Source organism: Pundamilia nyererei, unplaced genomic scaffold (assembly GCF_000239375.1).
Source record: "Pundamilia nyererei isolate P.nyererei 1_Seehausen unplaced genomic scaffold, PunNye1.0 scaffold00058, whole genome shotgun sequence".
Lineage (NCBI taxonomy): Eukaryota > Metazoa > Chordata > Actinopteri > Cichliformes > Cichlidae > Pundamilia > Pundamilia nyererei.
In genome coordinates this window covers 1,404,044-1,423,154 of record NW_005187459.1, presented here as the reverse complement: position 1 = coordinate 1,423,154, position 19,111 = coordinate 1,404,044, and the positions used below count along the sequence as shown (strand labels likewise).

The 19,111-nt window shown below is 41.2% G+C and overlaps 1 protein-coding gene across 1 annotated transcript in view; it reads right to left on the bottom strand.

The window, feature by feature from the left end:
- Positions 1–5,024: 5,024 nt before the first annotated feature.
- Positions 5,025–19,111, bottom strand: part of rps6kc1 (ribosomal protein S6 kinase polypeptide 1) — a 24,924-nt gene continuing 10,837 nt past the window's right edge. The window contains exons 12-16 of the mRNA XM_005734408.1: positions 17,150–18,787; positions 14,676–14,765; positions 9,174–9,256; positions 7,355–7,450; positions 5,025–6,571 (exon numbers count right to left, since the gene is read on the bottom strand). Of these exons, the coding sequence (XP_005734465.1) occupies positions 6,470–6,571; positions 7,355–7,450; positions 9,174–9,256; positions 14,676–14,765; positions 17,150–18,787 (2,009 nt within the window). The 3' untranslated portion in view covers positions 5,025–6,469. The remainder of the gene's footprint in view (positions 6,572–7,354; positions 7,451–9,173; positions 9,257–14,675; positions 14,766–17,149; positions 18,788–19,111) is intronic.

The following is a 19,111-nucleotide window of genomic DNA, read 5'->3' as shown; positions in this document are numbered from 1 at the left end:
AATGTTTTGTACAGTTACAACGCTGCTACTGCAGAGCTTCTTTTTCTCAGGCTAGTGAAGGAGCTAGGGTAAGAGACAGAGCTGCTTTGTGCTATCTGATCAGATTAAAGTGTGAGACAGCCCAAGGCAGAAGGGCAGTGACCCCGCTTTAACAAGTAGTATTACAGCAGTTAATTAAAGTCAGACCAGGAGCAGATTAAGTTAGACCTTTTTATTTTTATCTTTAGTGGACCACTTTTGCCTTTTTTGAACTTGGTAAAATCAGAGTTCACCTTCTGTGTTATCTGAAATAACCTTATTAGAAGCCACCCAACTACTGTAAACTACAGCAGATGGTACAAAGTTGAAATATATTTTTCTTAGATATAAGATCCTGTTCTTATGATTACACATCTGTATAATTTTTATAGAACTTTGAAAGGAAAAACAAATTATTCTGCTGGTAACTGAATGATAGCTGTGCACACCTCTGTTTGTTTGGCCTTTTGCTTTTATTGGTGACGGCCTCCCCAAGGACGACACTAGAGACCATCGTAGTTTACTCTTTATTACAGGGCACCTCGAATCTATATTCACTTCTCCATAGATAAAAAGCAACAGACATGCTTTGTTGGGGTATGAAACTTTTCTGTTATTTAGATCTAAATATAATAAAAACTAAACCTGTGATGCATCATCCAACAAATGCAGTACCATCAGATAATAAAGCTAATTTGAGAATGTACATCAGAGAACACAGACTTGCCGTCTGCATTTTAATTATTGTTTTTAATCCTAGAAAACGCAAATTCTTAAAAGAGCCCCTTAAAATTGAATAAATTATAAATTTTTACCACCTGTACCTGTTTTCACCTGTGCCTTGGCTTCTATAGCTACTGACCACGTAGTGTATGTGTGCAATGTTGTGCAATGTTGAGGGTGTGTGTGTTTGCGGGGGGGGATAATGAAGAGGCATTGTGTCTCCTCATAATGACATCATGGCTCTGACAGAAGCTGGAGAAGATGCCTGAGGTCTCGGAGCGGAACTCTTCAGCTCGGTGTAAGTGTATGTGTGAGAGAGTGTGAGCGTGTGTGTGTCCATCCCCGGGCGATCCGAGTCCTCCTGGGCTTTGTGAACGAAAGTCAAACCGTCAAAGACAAAAACAAAACCTGACCACCAGCAATATGAAGCAGAGGGCAGGCCATTTGGCTGCTGCCCGCACACTGGTGCCTCTGTGTGGAAGCCATGGGTGCGAGAGCTGAAGGGAGGTACATTTAAGGAAAGAGAGAGGTGGGAAAAGACAAGAGAGAGAGAGAAAGGGAGAGAGGGAGGTGCAGGAAGTTGCAGAATGGGTTCAGGGGTCAATTCAGCCTGCAGGCCAGGGTGATGCTTTCGGGGCTCAGAAAAAGAGGCCTCTGTTGCATCACGGGAGTCCTTGGTGTGTCCTCTTAATCTTGCCTCTGACCAGACGGGTCTCTCCCTGTGGCTTTCCACACACACAAAGACACATATAAAGCACATGCACCTTGGTTCTTTGTATGTTGGGAGCAACACAGAGAGAGCAGAATAGTCAAAGTATCAGTACAACAATTTTAAAATACTGTGTACTTAAGGTGTAAAAAGCAACTGGAGGTGTGAGGTCCTCCTTAACTAGGTCATAGATAAATCTGAAGGACTGAAAAATGATTAATGAGGTGGGAAAGAAGACACAAACCTCTCCTAGATAAATCATTTGTAGTTTTCTTTAATCTTTCAGTTTTTATGAAATATTGGGTTATTTTATCAGCTACAAGCTTTCTATCTGAAAAGTATTTTTTTCTTCTTGTGATTTTTAAAGTGGTCTTGTTCTCCAGGCTTTCTGAAGGTCTTTCAAAGTTTTTCTTTGGACATTGGCTGTGTATCTTCTCACTTTCTATCTACTCCTAGTATCTGACCATTTGTGGATAACGTTTTTTATTGTTAAGACACTTAACACAAGCATAAAAAAACATGAACGAGCATTGTCTCTACACATAAAAGTGAAGTAAAAATAAACACTAAGTGAAAGTTCTGAAGCAATAAGGAAAAACAATTACGCCCTGCTGGATCCACTGAAGACTCATGGGAAATTTTCTCAGTGAAAAAGTGGCTGTCGAGAAGCCATTGATAAGGAAGGGACGCAGGACGAAAAGTCTGACATATGTCAAATTACACAAGAACCAGACTGAAAATCAGTGGCAATAGGTCGTACACAGTGAGCGTCAAAAGCGGTCTGTAAAACACAAAAACTGCACTCCTCTCACATTTTTCTACAAATAAAGTACAAATAAATAATGGGCGGCTCAGGACTTTTGCACAGTACTATCGTCGATTTTGTAAAACAGTTGGGTAAATCCTCAGAAAAAAAGAAGTTGAAAAGGTACAGAAAATGACAAATGACCCGGTGGACCAGCGAGCCCTTTAAGACTGCTCAAGGATGTTCTCCAAGACGTAGGCGTACATGTTTCCTTGTCAACAAACCAGGAAAGACTTCATGACCAGAACCTGAGGGAATTCACCACAAGATGCAACCCCCCCGGTGAGCCTTAAAAACAGAAAGGCCAGGTCGCAGCTTGCTGAAAACACAGAACAATAAAATGGTTGAGTTTTGAAACAAAGTTCTACAATGGAAAAAAAAAATTCTTCCTTTTATATCAAACAGGATGGAAAGCAAAAAGCGTGGTGACAACAAAAAGAATCATCCTTTTATCTGTCAAACACGGTGGTGCTTATGTTAAGGCTTGGACACGCATGCCTGCTAATGAAACTGGCACGCCAGCATTTGCTGATGGTTTCACTGCTGACGGAAGCAACAGCATGAATGCAGACGTATACAGGTACTTTCTGCGTGCTCAGATTTAGACAGCTGAGTCGAAACTAACTGGACAACAAGTCTAAACTTAGAGCTGAAGCAACCGAAGAGCTTTTAAATAGACGAGCAGGTAGACTAACGTGTCAGTCCAATCACCAGACCCAAACATGAACTCTAATGATCAGACTGAACCACCAAGAACTTAAGAAAGCTTTGAAGCTGAAACTTCAACTACACTAAAACTTTACATTTGTAAGTGAAAGTGTCTCACTGCAAACAGGAGTCATTTCTGAGCTGTAGCAGTTGTTAACGCCGATCACAATCTGATGAAAACGTAACCAGGAACTAGAGAAATCATAAAAATATGCTTGGAGGGATCCTGCAGCTATTGCGAACCCACTGAAGGCATAACTCACATCTGCACTGAATAAGATTGACAGGCTTCTTCTCTGAACTGAAGTGAACCTCTTGCCCTGAGTGTGTGTGTAATGTGAGACAGGTCTTATGACAAGCACTAATAAGCCCAGACTCTTGACCCCGTGGTGGCTAAGCTGACACAGAGGAATGCACTACGACACTGCTAACAAACTCCTGCGACCTGTGCGTGGATGAGCGTGTGGCACGTCAGGTAATGGAGACAAGGCGGGAAATGCTTCGCATTCAGGTCACTGCGCTTAGACTGTAATTTTTTTCCTCAACATGGAAAAAGCCAGAATATTGATCTCTAAGAGAATTCTCTTTGATTTAAGATGTTTAATAAAAGCATCCCTTTGAGTATACATATGTAACTTCAACTCACATTTTAAACTAAACTTATGATTAATTAGTTTTCTTCTTCTCCACCTTTCAGGTCAAGGCACGTTAAGGACACTGATGTTGCTCTCATTTGTTTTAGCTAGAGTTTATGCTGTAGCTAAATTACTTCCTTCTTTCATCACAGTCCTTGTGGGCCTTTTGAAAATAATCCAATCATTAACTGCATGAGGTATGTTTATAGTAATTATGTACAATACTGTGCAAAAACCTAGAGCCACCCATCAAGTCTTTCAGTTTTTCTTTGGACATTGGCTCTTGTATTACTCATTTTTAGTTCCATCCTTGTACCTGACCATTTTCAGATCTTTGTTTTCTTTCTTAGTTTTTTTTTTTTTTTTAAAGCCAAGTAATACTGACCTATGAATCATCCAAGCATAAAAAGGTACCTACCTCGAGGGATGAACCCCAATTATGTCTACAGATAACAGACAACTTAGCAAACAACCAATTTTAGCAGCCAGTCACAAAAATGTACAATTTGTTTCCATTTATTTAGTTCTGCACCAACAAGGTGATTCCCAAAGTGCTATTAGTCAAAAACTTGGCATATCTCAACACGGGGTCAAGTCTGTAAAGAGAAGCCAATGTGAAAGTGCCTTAAAGCTGTACTCTTTCTTTTATCAAGGGATAAGTCTGTGGGAAAATAAACTTGAGCTCTCACCCTGCATGTGACCTTAGTGACAATTTTCCTTATGATTTAATGCTTTTGAGTCTATATACATCCCCAAAGTTGAGCCTTAACAGTTTATATGGATAACTTAAAATAATAATTCCCATGCACTTATGAAGAAGAAAATTATTCATTTATGTTGCAGTGTTGGCAGTTTAAAATATCTGTGCCGAGTCTGTGAGGATTGTCATGCAAATTCAACGTTAAGGGGCCATTCAAGAAACTGCAGCTTTTTGGCTCAATGTTTTTGTTGTGCTTTAGCCCTGAAGCCTGATTTCCACACAGGTGCAACCTCAGTAGTTTGCCTTTTTACTGTGAAAACTGCTCATTGTTGTCCCAAGTGTACCTCTATGTACACTCCTGCTTTACAAAGACTCTGATATTAATTTTATTGGAAAAATTGTAGTGGCAGTTTTAAATAGCCGTAGAAGCAAAATGAGGGCAGAAAAATAGTAACTGGACCCAAAAAAAAGGTCCCTTGTGCATTAGTGACTGCTGGGTATTTACCATACTGTGTGTGTGTGTGTGTGTTGGCATGTCTGTGTGCCGTCTCATATTGCGCTCAACATGACACTCAGCAGGCGTGACATCAGCTTTCTAGGAGTATCATGCGTCCAGCAGATAAGACAGGTTGTAGCCTCAGAACAGGAAAAAACAAATGAAATACACACACAGCTGCTTGCACTTAATGACTGTGTACACACACAAACACACCACTACTGTACATGTGCTCATCCAGGTATGTTTATTGTTTTCCAGAGTGCACTGATACGACACTGACCACAGACAAGAGCAAGCATTAGAAAAACAAAAAAAACCTCATGTCACATTTATGTTTATGTCTCATCAAAATGGTTAATAGATGGATGAATACTGCAAAAACAGAGTGCAGCATCTAACAGCTGAGTGATTATCCGAATATTGATTAGACAAATGTATTAAATGTGTCGAAAATGCTCCAATAAAGCCTTGTATGATTATATCTGATACATGGCACGTGACCATAAAAATCTAAATCTGTCAACATAGTCAGCGCTAACGTATCTGTGGCAAGTTAGTAGACGTGTTGCTCAACCACAAAACGCACACAAAGAAAAAGGATTTAACTGAGCCAAAATGATTGACAGCTTGAACGTAATCACAACTTTGACACCTGGTGTCCTTTTGTTTATCAGTGGATCCTTAAAAATTTATATTTACATGATACGCATTATTTATATATTTTTTTATAGTATTAAATATCCTAATCCTACATGCACAAAATGCAGTGTTGTACAACACAGAGAGAGTTTTCTCTGATAATCATAAAAACAACCTTCTGCAAAAGGGCTGGTTTTAAATGTGTAGCTCACGCCTCACCCTTTTTCATTCTTCACTGAAAGCGTTACTGACCACACAGGGAGGAGGCTCAAGCCAACCGGCCCTTACAGAGTTACAGTCTATCAAATAATTTAATCTCATGGTAACTAAATTCTCCATATAACAGTACCACTCAACTCATATCACTTAACTATTTTGTTCATTCGCCTTGCATAGTGTCAGTCTATTTTACATTTACTGTTCTTGGGCTGGTCTTCAATAAAAGGATTTCACACATACACACACACACACACACACGCACAAAAAAGTAGGTAATCATATATTATACAACACACAGCCTCATGTCAGCTAATCTCAGTGGGCTCCATGAGGAATGATGTAAGTGTCGTCTATGGAAACAAACCGAGCGTATTGCACATGGGTCTTTAAGAAAGCTGACTCAAGTGACTGAATAGCTTACAGTACTCAATGAGGGAACAAAAATGTCACCTCTCACTCTCAGTTAGATCATTTTGGCTTACAGCTACTATGCGCAGAGTGGAAATGCAACAGTGTTGCAGTGATCATCGCTCTGTACAAACACTTACTGCGTAAATTATTGCACCACACGTGTTAAGGGTTCCCTGCACCAAACGTTACACAGTAAATGAGATAAAGAAATGAGCACTGAGCAAACTCCCACTTGGCAAAACTCAGACATGGGGGCTGCGTGGCTGTAGTGAGATGGAAAAAAAGGGGGTCAAAGTTCAGTTTACTGTATTTGTATTTGTGTGTTCGGTCAGAAGGAAGTTAACTGAGAACAGCCAGGTTTTTTTTGTCGACAAGCGACTCTGCTTTCCACAATGGGGTGAGTCTATTTGGGCCACTCCACTGTGGCAAAAAAGGGGTGGGATTTGATATCGTCCACACCTCCCACACCTGCCCCCAGTCTCTCTGTTGGGTTGTACTGGAGCAGCTGCACAGGAGCACAAGACAGAAATTGAAGAGAAAAAAAACCCATTAATGAAACTAATAATTTAAATGACACAAATAAACCATATTATTCCAAAAGCCTTTCTCAACGTCTGAGTTAAAAACAGTACATCTGATAGTTTCAAACTACCACTAGCTGTTGCCTATGAAAGTATAAGCACTGTATTGCATACGATGATACCAAAATCAAGACATCAGGCAGATCCAATAAATACGGTATACAGTCTGTATATGCTGTCACCTTGTAGGCATAGCCACACTGGCTTACTGTTAGCTTCATGCTACATTAAGCAGAGAGAAATCCAGGCTGACCACATTAATATATATCCAAAGATTACCAAATTTTGAGGATTTGCAATTAGCTCTAAGATATTAGCACAGTGCCAGCTGTGTTATTAAGGACATGTCCATCATCAGTAGTGCATGTTCATCTGCCATAATCTGACTGACAAATGCATACTGTATATTCCTTATCATTTAATGACGTTAAAGTGAAGCTTGGCTTTTTTTAAAATATATTTGAAGATTTCACTGTTGTGTCATTGCACTTCTCAGAGATTACTAACATGTCTGGTGGAAAACATCAGTGAATGTCAACCCATTTCTTCCACTGTATTTGTTGCATACTAACCACTAGCACTACTATAAGAAATTATTAGTTGTTCTTCCTTTGTTCCTGGGAAAGCCCTACTCAATATCTGTTTAGGAGGGAAACCTAATTCTGTGTACAGCATTTAAGTTAGTAGTAATCACACTAGACTCTCACCTGCTCTAGCAGAGATCTGGCCTCATCCGAAACAGACTCGGGGATGTTGAGCGCTGTGTGACGACCGATTCCTGCTGGATGGCAGCGCAGCAGAGACTGTGCAGAGGGAAGGAGGAGTGGAAAGAAGAGAGGTAGATAACCATCATGTAAACACACAGAATATACGGACACCCGCAGAGCACAAGTCAATGTTAAAGCACCAGGACTGGACAAATAGGGAGGAGATCAGAGAGCGAGAGCACCTGAAACAACACTGATCACACCAACTGCAACAAGCTAATGATTTCAGCACTGTTGCTCTTTCTTGGAGCCGTCCCTCTGTGTGTGTCACATGAAGTGAAAATCACAGGAAAAAGAAAGAATGACAAAAACATTATTGTGTTTGGTTCGTTTGTTCTTCGCTTACACAGAGAAAGCTTCCTGGAAGGGACAGCAGCTCATCACCGGTAAATGCGAAACGTTTTTTTATATTTTGAGAGGTAAAACCTGATCAGGTCAAATTATCAGTTCACTCAGAGGAAAATAAAGCAAACCTAATCCTGCAAGTGAGAAAAAGTAAGCAGTAAGACCTCCAAATGCTTTCCTAACCACAGTATATAGCCCAATTGTTGAAATAATTGACAATAATGAGTGTAATTGCCGCTTGTTGTAAAAGCACTTTTCTCAGTGCATCTTCACTGGCAGGCTGGAAATGCTAGAGCAAAATGTGTGCACCAAGCAAAAGCCTTAAACTGTGTGTGTTTGTATGGGGGGGGGGGGCTGTGTGTTTTTTCCATCAGTTAGGTCGGTTGGCTCTCTCTCTCTCCTGATACGTGCTGCAGGAGTTCTGGCTGTGTTCCTAGCCGCAGTCAAGACTGCTCCAGGCAAGATCTTATCCTGCAAGGATCAAGAGACACTATGTGTGCCTGTGTGAGTGTATCCTTGCCAGGACTGTACCAAGACATAATCATCAAAGGAGACATCTGTGTCACTCAGTTTGCTTTTTGTTTATTTATTTGTTTTGGGATTTTTTTTTCTTTTTTTTACCCAGGTAAGTAGTTGTTTATTGTTCCAACACAATGGCCCTAACCTAACACCCCGACTCATGTCTGAGCCACTGAAAAGAAGCGCTGATGGCTGATATGAAAATGTGCCCACTGGCAATCAGTTAGAATTTATTGAAATTTAATAGACAATGAAAAATTGAAGGGACGCTCTGCACCTGCACTGGCCGTTTGTGCTTGCATCCGTGTGCGAATTTGTCCTTCAAGAGAGCAGCAAGTTATAATTAGCATGCGTTTGTGTACATGCATAACAGCTATAAATGTATCCGTTATCTTCAGAACAAAAGGCTCTGAGATTCTCCCCTTTCTCCCAAGCTGGTCTTAAAAGATGGTCCCCTCTGATACTGGACCAGCCGAGCTGCAGCACCTTGAGAGCTGCCCTGGTCTTCACCTTCCACGGCGATCTAAGGTCGGTGTGCTCCAAGCCCAGCGCTGCTCTAGGAGCCAGCAAAGAGGCCCGGTGAGAGCTGACCCCATGGCCCAGCAGATGGAGCTCAGGCTGGGGGAGAAAGTCACACCGACACCCCTGGCACTCCCTGAGAACCAGAGTAAGAGACTGCAGCCAAGACGCACCTCGCACAAACACGCACACACCAAAACAACAACCTCCACCTACTCAAACACATACAGACACGCGCGCAGAATCACACACAACCTGGCACGACCATAAAGAGTGTGAGAGAGTTGAAAGCCAAGACACCTACAGACATCCCACAACACCTTCGCAACAAAGATAAAAAAACAAAACAAAACAGTTTTTGTACTTTTTGACTCACCATGCCTGTCAGGAGTTCAAACAGGATGGCGCCCAAACTCCACCAATCACACGATGCCGTCTCCTCACCAATACCTCCCACCTCTGAAGCAAGAGCGAGAGGAGAGAGACAGAAATGATCAATAAATTAAAAAGCAGAGAAATCATCTGTGTGTGGGAGAGGAACCCAGGTAACAATAATAAACTAGTGACAAATGTGAAGTCGGGATATGATCAAGCATACAGACGTGGAGTCGTTGATCTTAAGCCTACGATAAACTTTAAGGATCTTGCTTTTGTGCCACCGTTTCAGAGTAACAACTTGGATTAATATTTTGCTAAATTGTTGCAATCAATTCGAAATGAGCACAAAAACGTGGCCACACTCACACACAAAGTGTGTGTCTCATAAAAGGGTGATTTGCATAATAAAAAGCAGTTAAATTGAGGAAACCGTCTGTGCTGCAACTTCACGCCATCTGCATGACCTGACCTCAACACAAACACACACACTCATGCAACACACAGACACTCAGGCAGCACATACACACACACACATAAATCAAGAAAGATAAAGCAGGAACACTTGAGGAAAAAAAAAAAAGAGTAAAATATGTTGTTCATTTTTCTTTACTCCCACATTTTCTTTTAGTTGAGCTCAGGGCTAAAACTAATGACATCAGCTTGTTTGAAGAAAAAAAAAACTTCATTCAAGTATTTTTTTGCTCCGTAAAGTGTCAGAAACTAGTTTCCTATTTTACTTGCATCCCAAAATTATGTATTTTGTTCAAAAACCTGACAGAAATAACTGATCTACAACCCATCTGGCAGGCTCCGCAGCACAAGTCTAACTAAGACACAGAGAACAAGAGTGACACTTGTTTGCAAAAGTCAAGCGTGTACGGCAGCTCCATTGGGTACCAGATGGCCTCTTGTGCCGCTTAGTGTCCCTCTCCTGTCCAGAGGGAGGGGGTCTGGTCGCCCACTGGGCCGGGACCCAGGGTCATGGTTGTGTGCGCCCAGGGACCTGGCTCCTCAGCTGGAGGAGGATATTAGACAAAGACCCCTCGTCTCCTGGAGGCTGCTGAGAACTCCAGGGGACTGTGCAGCTCTCTTGCAGCCAAGGTTAGAGAGGGCTATGATACGACTTGCATGTTTCATATACTCACAAAAAAAAAAAAAACACACACGCGCGCGCACGGCCAACTGAGCAACCAGTCTTCAGGGCTCCCCAGGACTACTGTTTTGACAGCCAAGGAGAGAAGATCGTCATTGAATGGACCAGTGATACCTGTGTAGTTATGAGCTGGAGGGAAAATACTGGACACACACACACACACACGCGAACGTCTCAGAGCAAGGTCGATGTCATCACAATGGATTAATGTCTAAGGAGCTGCAGGGAGAGTACAGTGGAGCTGGCTACACTTACCGCTCTGTCAGAGCGAGGCAGGAGAAAGGGAGATGCAGAAAGAGAGGAGAGGATGGGCGAATTAACTGCATCCACAGGCCATGGGTCGTGCAAAGCCCAGTGTTACGGTGTGCTACACGATGTGCACATTTTCCACACTGAGCATACTTAAACTAACTTTGCATTGTATTTCTTCAACAGCTCAAAGAAGAAGAAGAAAAAAAAAAACACACGAGAATTCTAAGACAACAAAGGGATACAGACAAGTTCGGCTCCAACGCGACAACAATACAGTGTGTTCACCTCATGGCCTCTTCTTCTTCCCTTTCCCCTCAACAATGAAGTTCCCTCCTACTTTGTATCTTAATCACACTTCATCTCCTCCCTCCTGGGGGCCATAAGGAACTTTCTCTCTTCTCCTCTCGGTCTGACTTCCCTAAAAACTTAACCGACAGTCATTACCAAAAGAGGAAGTCAAGTATATGCAGGTAGGAAGTAAGGAAGGATTGATGTTTGCTGTTCCAAGGCAAGGCGAGCACTGTGTGTAAAGGATCTCTCGACAATTTAAAACAAAGAGATTTACACAAGACATGCAAGGTATAAATACATTTGTATAAAAAGATTCCATTATAAAAACGATATGATGAAACCACAAAGAGACTGTGAATAAACTTCAAGTTTATGGGAAAAACTAAAGAAAAGAAAAGGCCAAGACCCTACACCGTGCATGAATGGAATGTCTGGATTAAGAAGGAACTTTAGATCAACACGAACATCTACAAATATACAAACACTTGTGAACTTTTGACCAGTGTCCAGTTTTGCCTGCAATCTCAATGATAAACTAATTGAAAACTCCTAATCACGTGTAAATTGGGCCAAGCAGATAAAATCCTTTAACTAATCTGACTAACAAGCAAACAAATCTTAGGGAGTTCCTTTCTCAAGGTATCAACGCACAAACCGATCTACTAACGTTTGCAACTACCATTAATACATTTAACATTGGGAAAAAAGGATATCTTATTTTTTGCCCTTGATAATGAAATGAACTGACTGCGCCATTTAGTAAATCTGACCCTTAATTTTATGATGACACGGTCCAAAGCCCCGACCAACATTTGGAACCAGTAGCTGTGAAGTCCAAACAACTTTGAATTGATTTGTAGTGAAGGTTTCTTCTAATTAGACAAGATGACTCAAATGTTGCCAGTAAAAAGACCCCATATCACAACAAAGACACCAGATCACCTCCACTCTAGGGGGCAGGGGGTGAATTTTTTTTCCATCTGCATGTACATGTATAGCCTCTCAGCCTGGGGAAACATTAGCAGCTGAATTATTTGACATACATAAAAAATGTGAGCAATGACAGTGTCACTCAGAATCTGGTCTTTCATCTGACTTGTTAGAGTGACATACCAAGATAAGGTAAATCATGATATAATCTAGAGGTGACTGGTCGATAAATTTGCAGTTGCCTTAATGTAGCTCAGAGTTCATGTCCACATCAAGATTCCTGGCATATTTACAAGCAGAGTAAACACACTGAAATAGTAAAGCAGAAGTACTTTAAGGCTTCAGGGTACATGTTCTTCTTTGTATAACCTTTCAAAAAATAATGAGATGATGGCTCTGTGTCAAAAGGAGAACTAAACTGTAACTTCAATCAGATCAGGCGTGGCTGAGCAGGTAAAAGGACTTAAAAAAACCAAACAAAACAAAAACAATAAAACAAACAGTGGTTATGATGATCGTGTCCTGAGGAACTGCCTTGTCACCTCAGAGAGGAAGAATATTTAATTTCCCTTTTCTTAGAAATCGAAGACAATCGGTTTTGGCTGTGCTTCCTTCTCAGCAGAACAATAAACAATTCCCATTTCTGCTCAAATCAGGTCGTGTTCGCGCAAAGGCGTTTTTTTTTTTTCTTACCAGGAACAAAACATTAGCCATCTGATGTTTATCAGTAAAGAAAAAAATGGTGAGAAAATAAATAAGCAGAAGTGCTGGACAAACGGATTAATGCCCTGCTGCCGATGCATTTTCCAAGAACACTCCTGTGTTTTGTTGGGTGTGAATATGTGTTATTTAAAAACATGTTTCTCTCCTTCTGACACACACACACACAGTCACAGCAGGCCCCCTGCTAGCTTTCTGGCAAACATTCATAAATCTGTCATCAGGAATGAAGCCATTGCATGAGTTGACCCCGTCTGGATAAACAGCAATGCATAACAAGGGCAGGAGACACACACACACACACACACACACACACACACACACACACACACACACACACACACACACCTAAAGACATATGCATGTCCATGATGTAGAAGTCTTCTGGTGTGACATAAATAAATAAACAAAGTGTGTGACAGCTTCTACATTTTAATGTGTCTTTATGGATGAATTTTAAATAAAGATGAGGCAGAACGAGACGCTAGAAAGAGAGAGAAAGTTGCCAGCGTTTGAGTAGGACAGTCGATATATGTCGAAGCAGTCTTTTCATTTAACAGCAGCGTAACACACCCCCTGTTGGCAGCTAAAATGCATTACATCCTTAAATTCACATGGGATCAACTTGTTTGACTAGCTAGACCTTTCACACTTAGGCCGAGGTGGGTTCAGTTTCAGCTCAGTTCACAGGTCATCTGCCTTTTATCATAGAACCACATTTTCTTCCCGGTCACATATTGTCATAAAATGTTTTTGATGCTACGGCATGAATTATACTAATGTGAGCCAAACACATTATTTTTTCAGGAGGAACTGCAGATGGTTTAGATGAAGTAAAGGTGTCATTATGTTGCTGTCTCCTGCGCCTCTTACCATTGACAGACGCTGTCAAGGATGACTTCCATTGAACTAAAAACTGTAAATTTTGGTTTAACTGAAACATTTTGATATCATTTTAAATGAAATATATTTATGGGTACCAAATATGTACCAAAAATACATGAGGATAGAACTTAAAAAGCTTGCATAAAATACAATGCATTAAAAAAATCTTTTAATGAGGCTATATTTACTGGATAAGCATCATCCGCATATTACAGTTTACTCATCAACCACGCATTTGAGACTAGTGTAAAAATTACCACTGCTTACAATAACTGAAGAAAAATAAACAAGTGGGATGTCTTTGCTCACCATTTAAGAGTTTAAGCTAGCTTCCACATCACTCACAACATATGTCTCAAAATGTATGCACTTCTATTAGTAAGCTGTTAAACAAGCTGCTGCCAAGGGAATAAAAATGAACACTTTGGATATTAAAGAGAGCATTTGTTCCTTTCAGATTTATTACAAAAGTGAGACACTGTACGTTCTAGACAAAAGGAGGATTTAAATCTGAAGTGACCTTCCTGACTTGAGCGAGAGGATGAATATGAAAGAATAGCTAAATATAAGTGTGTGGGAGAGTGAATGGGTGTGAGGGTCATTGTGAGTGTCTCAGAATGCATCCAGTGTTTTCAACTAGCCGCTAAAACATTTTGAGAAGATTAAACACATCACGCACACTCTGCCTGACAGCCTTAGTGTGAAGCCACCTGCTTAAAGGACCAATACATTAGACGGCACACATACATGTACAAATGCCCAACCACGCACGCTGAAGGGCTAAGTAGGGACTCGGTGCTGTAGTCTAGCACCAGTTTGTTTTAGGCAGCTTTTAAACAGCATGCCAGAGCTGCCACAAGCAGGCCCGCCGTGCTACCAGTTGACTGCTGCACAACAGCGCACTCTACAGGACATCAGAACAACTACAACGAGATTCAGCAACTCACATTTGTGGAGGAAGAGTTAAAATGAATGGTGTTTCTTATTTATTCTTAATATACTGACCAATTAGACAGGTAAATAAAATGTATAAGAAGTATTTTAACCCCATGAAAGATTTATGTACATTTATTTTATTTTGTTAGTTTTTCAATACTTCATATTTCATTAGTTTATATAAAAAGGAGCTTTTTTTGCAAGCTCCTTTGAGTATTATGGTGGTGGGAATTATCAAAAGTCAGCATATAATTAACTGCAAATATACCCACTAACTGATAAAATGAAAGAAATCAATAGAAAAATGTACTGAAACCTTTGCATATGTCTCACCTGGCGCACAGTACATATTGGCAATGGCCTGTTTGTCACAGGATTCCTCCACATCACTCCAGCTGCAGAAGTAGGTAAGCTGAACGTGACCTAAGATGAGAAGAAAAGACAGAAAGCGTTCAGCTTGGAGTCTGTTAAACATAAATCTGTTGCTCTGCCTCTCATCAAACCCACACGTCTAGTGTCACCCAGACACTCAACTTTTCAAACTGTTCACCCCACCTTTAAAGCACTTCCTTCCTCCATTCCTTTCTGCCGCTCTACATCCCTCTGAACTTTTCAAGCACACAGCTCCAGCGATTACTCCTGTTTAGCGGGTACCCGTTAACGCTATCATTAGAACTAATGGTGTCATTAGGTAGCCGTGGCCATTAGCCTGGGCTAGCCAGACTGATGCACCACACTAGGCCGTTGATGGGCCCTTTAGAACAATAATTACCACCAGGGAGACGAAAACAGCCACTCAGCTAATTAGATGCTTGTTGATAACGAGGTGGAGAGAGATGATTGTAGGACGACAAAAGAAGAAGTTGAGGGGGAATCTGTGACCTCATGGTAAAACAACGCTTTCGCTTCTCAGAGAGACTTCATTCTGCTAAACAGATTAGATCACGGCTGACTGATGAAGGCTGTGGACTGTATCTTTACAATGCAAGTTATCCAGTTTGGGGAGGGAAAAAGGGGGGGGATTAAACATGACAACTGTTATATACAGTAGCTGCTTCATGGCGATTTATTTATCTCTTTTTAAACCTGGTTTTGTCCAGCTTCTGGTAGATTTAATCAAGATTAGATTAATCAAGTGCGCATTTAATTTTCATATTGACTGTTAGAGGTTTAAATTGCTTCCCTGGTTTCTTGTTTTAGTGCATTTTATCGTTTCATGTAGGGCTGTGCGATATGACCAAAATCTCATATCCCGATATAAAACATCTATCGTCCCGATAACGATATAAATCACATTTTCTGTAAATTCTGTGAATCTCGGGTAGCTGAAGTGTTTCCAGCTGGGCGTCGTGTACCTGGAGTCGACTGTTTCAAATGATGCAAGAAACTACACATTTTTAGACATAGGTTGTAACGGCCGCTGTTTTCTTTGTGAGTATTTATTACACGCTGTGCTGCGGGGAAAAGCCTGTTCTAACGTTTGAGTCTAAGGTTTCTTTTTTAGCACCTGACGGCTCTTTTTTTGCTTCTCATCCGTAAATACTCTGCATACTTTTTCACGTGATTTAGTTTATTTTGAAAAGTCTCAACAGGATCTTGAGCTTTATTGTGAAGGATTTATGTGGAAACTAAACAAGCAGACATGCCATGGTTTTTCCATCGTTGTTGCTAACAACAACGCATAAAAACAGGCGCTTGTCCGTCAGTAGTGTGGTTATATTAAATATAAGAGAAAGAGAGAACTTTAAGAAATTAATATAGCCACTACAGTAGGGCTGCTCGATTATGGCAAAAATGATAATCACGATTATTTTGACTGAAATTGAGATCTCGATTATTTGACAATATTTATTTAACAATAACAATGTATTGAATAATGACTTAAAGATTGTCAAAAAAATAATAATATAAAATAGTGTGCAAATACTGATAACAGTGCAAATGTTTGCAATATAAAAAATAAATGAAAAATGTAAACATCTATGTTTAGTGAACTTTGCAGTGTTGCTCTGTGGTGCAGCTACGACACTGTAGCAAAGTTTACACACTATGTCTACTTGATCCACGTCTGACTCCGCAAACCCATAATGTTTCCACACCACTTTAGTTTTTTTACCTCTCTTTTCAACCAACGGCAGTCACTCTCCTCTCCAAATAACTTCTGCTTAGCTTTCCGAGCTTCCCTCGGGTCCTCTTAATTATTGTGACACGTGTTCGAAATGCAGAGAGGTGCGCTCGATTTGCCACACGGAGCAGCGCGAAAGTAAAGCACGAGGGAGGGGCTAATAATCGGCTCAGTCATTTTTAATGATGGTGGAAAGCCCAGATTGTAATCAAGATTAAAATTCGATTAATTGAGCAGCCCTACACTACAGTGACCATCAAAACGATGAAAAATATTGCCGTAAACTGTTTATTTTGCGACACCACGAAACAAACGATAGCGTAAAATGAAACGATAGACATTTTTATATCATCCGATATATCGTTATATCGAACAGCCCTAGTTTCATGTGTAAAAGTCCTTAACATACATGTTATCCATGTACCCAGTAATCCACCAAGAAGTGACGGGAATGATGACTTGGGGTAGCTATTACCAAGGTTGGAACAGTATGATAAACTAGACTAATTATTAACATTCTGTCATTAAACTGCATATCCTTCTTTCTTTACTTATCAAACATAACTAAATATTAATTTTGATCTTATTCCCCTTTAAGGACTGATTAAATGCCCGACAGAATAAAAACAAAGCCCTTAACACAATTAAAAAGGGTATGGACAAAAAAAAAAAAAAATCTGACCTTGGTGGTCAAGCAGGATGTTATTGGGATTTAGGTCCTGGCAGATGATCCCTTCTTGGTGTAGAGAATCCAAGGCTGTCACCATCTCTACTGCCCAGCACCGTACAAACTCCTCCGGGATACGAGCTTGGGAAGCAGCCAACGACAGCTTGTCCAGCTCGGCAAACAGCCGGGATACTTCTTTATCAAATTCGCTGCCACCTGTATTACTAATAACTCTTGATGATTCGTCATCAAGTCCTAATAAATTCTCAACCGCTCCACAGGCCTCTGTGCCATTTGTGGCCGAGTCAGAGCCTGTGCTGTTTGGAACCAAGTCTGTGTTTACTTGTGCACTGGGCTCTAGTTTGTCACTATGACAGTCAGTGTCTGGAATGCCTGTGTCAAGAGGGAGGTCATTATTTTGGCGTTCAGAGTGGATAAACATTTTGTCAGAAGCCTCTTGTCCCAATGCCAGACTGTAGTCATCCAAAAGCGAGTTGAATGGAGATGGAGATGCAACACTCGTGTCACAAGTTGCAGAGGCTGTACATAAAGATGAAAGGTCCTGCTCCAGTGGCTGTTCCTCCTCTTCCTCAGGCTGAGTATGAAGCTGTAAGACATCTGGCTGGATGAACTTTTGAGGAGAGGCCGTGACCTCGAGGCCCAGACACACTCCTGAAGTCTCCAATTCCTCCTGTAAAGAGTCTGCAGTCCCGCTCACTACAGGGAGGTTCACCAAAAGGTCTGGTGGATGCCCCTCATCCTCCACTACTGCTTCTTTAAATGAGATCACTGGCACTGACTCATTGGAGGCTTTATCACTACAGTCCAAACCCCAAAGATCCAACCCGGGACCTTTGACCTCCTGAGCCAGCTCTGGAAGATCCTCAGTTACACCTGAGTCCAGGTCGGACGTAGAAAAGAAAGGGACTTGTTTATGAGAGGGACGCTGCTCTCCTAGTTCAAGGCACATAACCTCGCTTGCACTGTCTTTGCTATCAATACGAAAAAACTCCATTGGCGTGTTCTTGGACTCATCTAAAGACAGAGGCACAGCGGGGGAACGTAAAGGACTAAAGACTTCATTGTGATCCTGTCCCTCACCACGGTTTTGATCGCTGTCTTGGGCATTACCGCTTTTATCAGACAACTCACTGAAGAAGCCAAGCTCCTGAGAACTGATTGGTGAAGAAAGGCTTTCATTGCTGAGAAGTGAGCGGCTACGTGACGATGTGGTGGTCGTTGCATTAGGTACCTCTAATGAGAGCATTTCCTGCTCGCTTTTCTCTTCCTCCTCCTGCAGTGCATCTGGTTCTACTTTCTCCTGTTCATACTCATTGCAAAGGGTCAAATAGCTGTTGGTGCACTCTTCTTCAGAAGTGGCTCCAGAGTCAGTTTGCTCCACAAGCCTGGGAGGAAGAACGCTTTTAAGAGGAGAAAAGAGGCTCTTGGGTTCCTTCTGTAGCCCAGAGACAGACTCTGAATCAGCAACAGGAACCGAACCACAGCTGGCTGAATCTACTTCCAGCTGTGGCATGGTATGTTGAGGAGAGCGCACGGCAGTTGTGTGGCTCTTCTGGATGAAAGGGATGTCAAAGCTGTCCTCTGGGCTGGAGTTATGCATGTATTTTCCAATGTGAGACCACAGTTTCCCACCTGAAAGAAGCAGAGCATTAAAAAGAAAACAGTGCACAATATGGGGAGAACCAGAGGTATCAGAAGTAGAACTTAGGGAGCAGACAGAAACAAATGAGCCAATATTAGCTAGATAATCACTTTCCTGTTTTTCTTTGTGATTATTATCATGAACACATAATCTTGTTCCTAGGAAACAGTTTTCTTTATCTAAAACATTTCTGCTCCAGCGTTAAGAATAACAACTTATCTTCCTGTAGACCAGAGGTCCCCAACCATTGGCCTGAGGACTGCTACCAGGCCGCAAAGACAGAAGAAAATTGCTTAAAATTTTATGTATTTTTT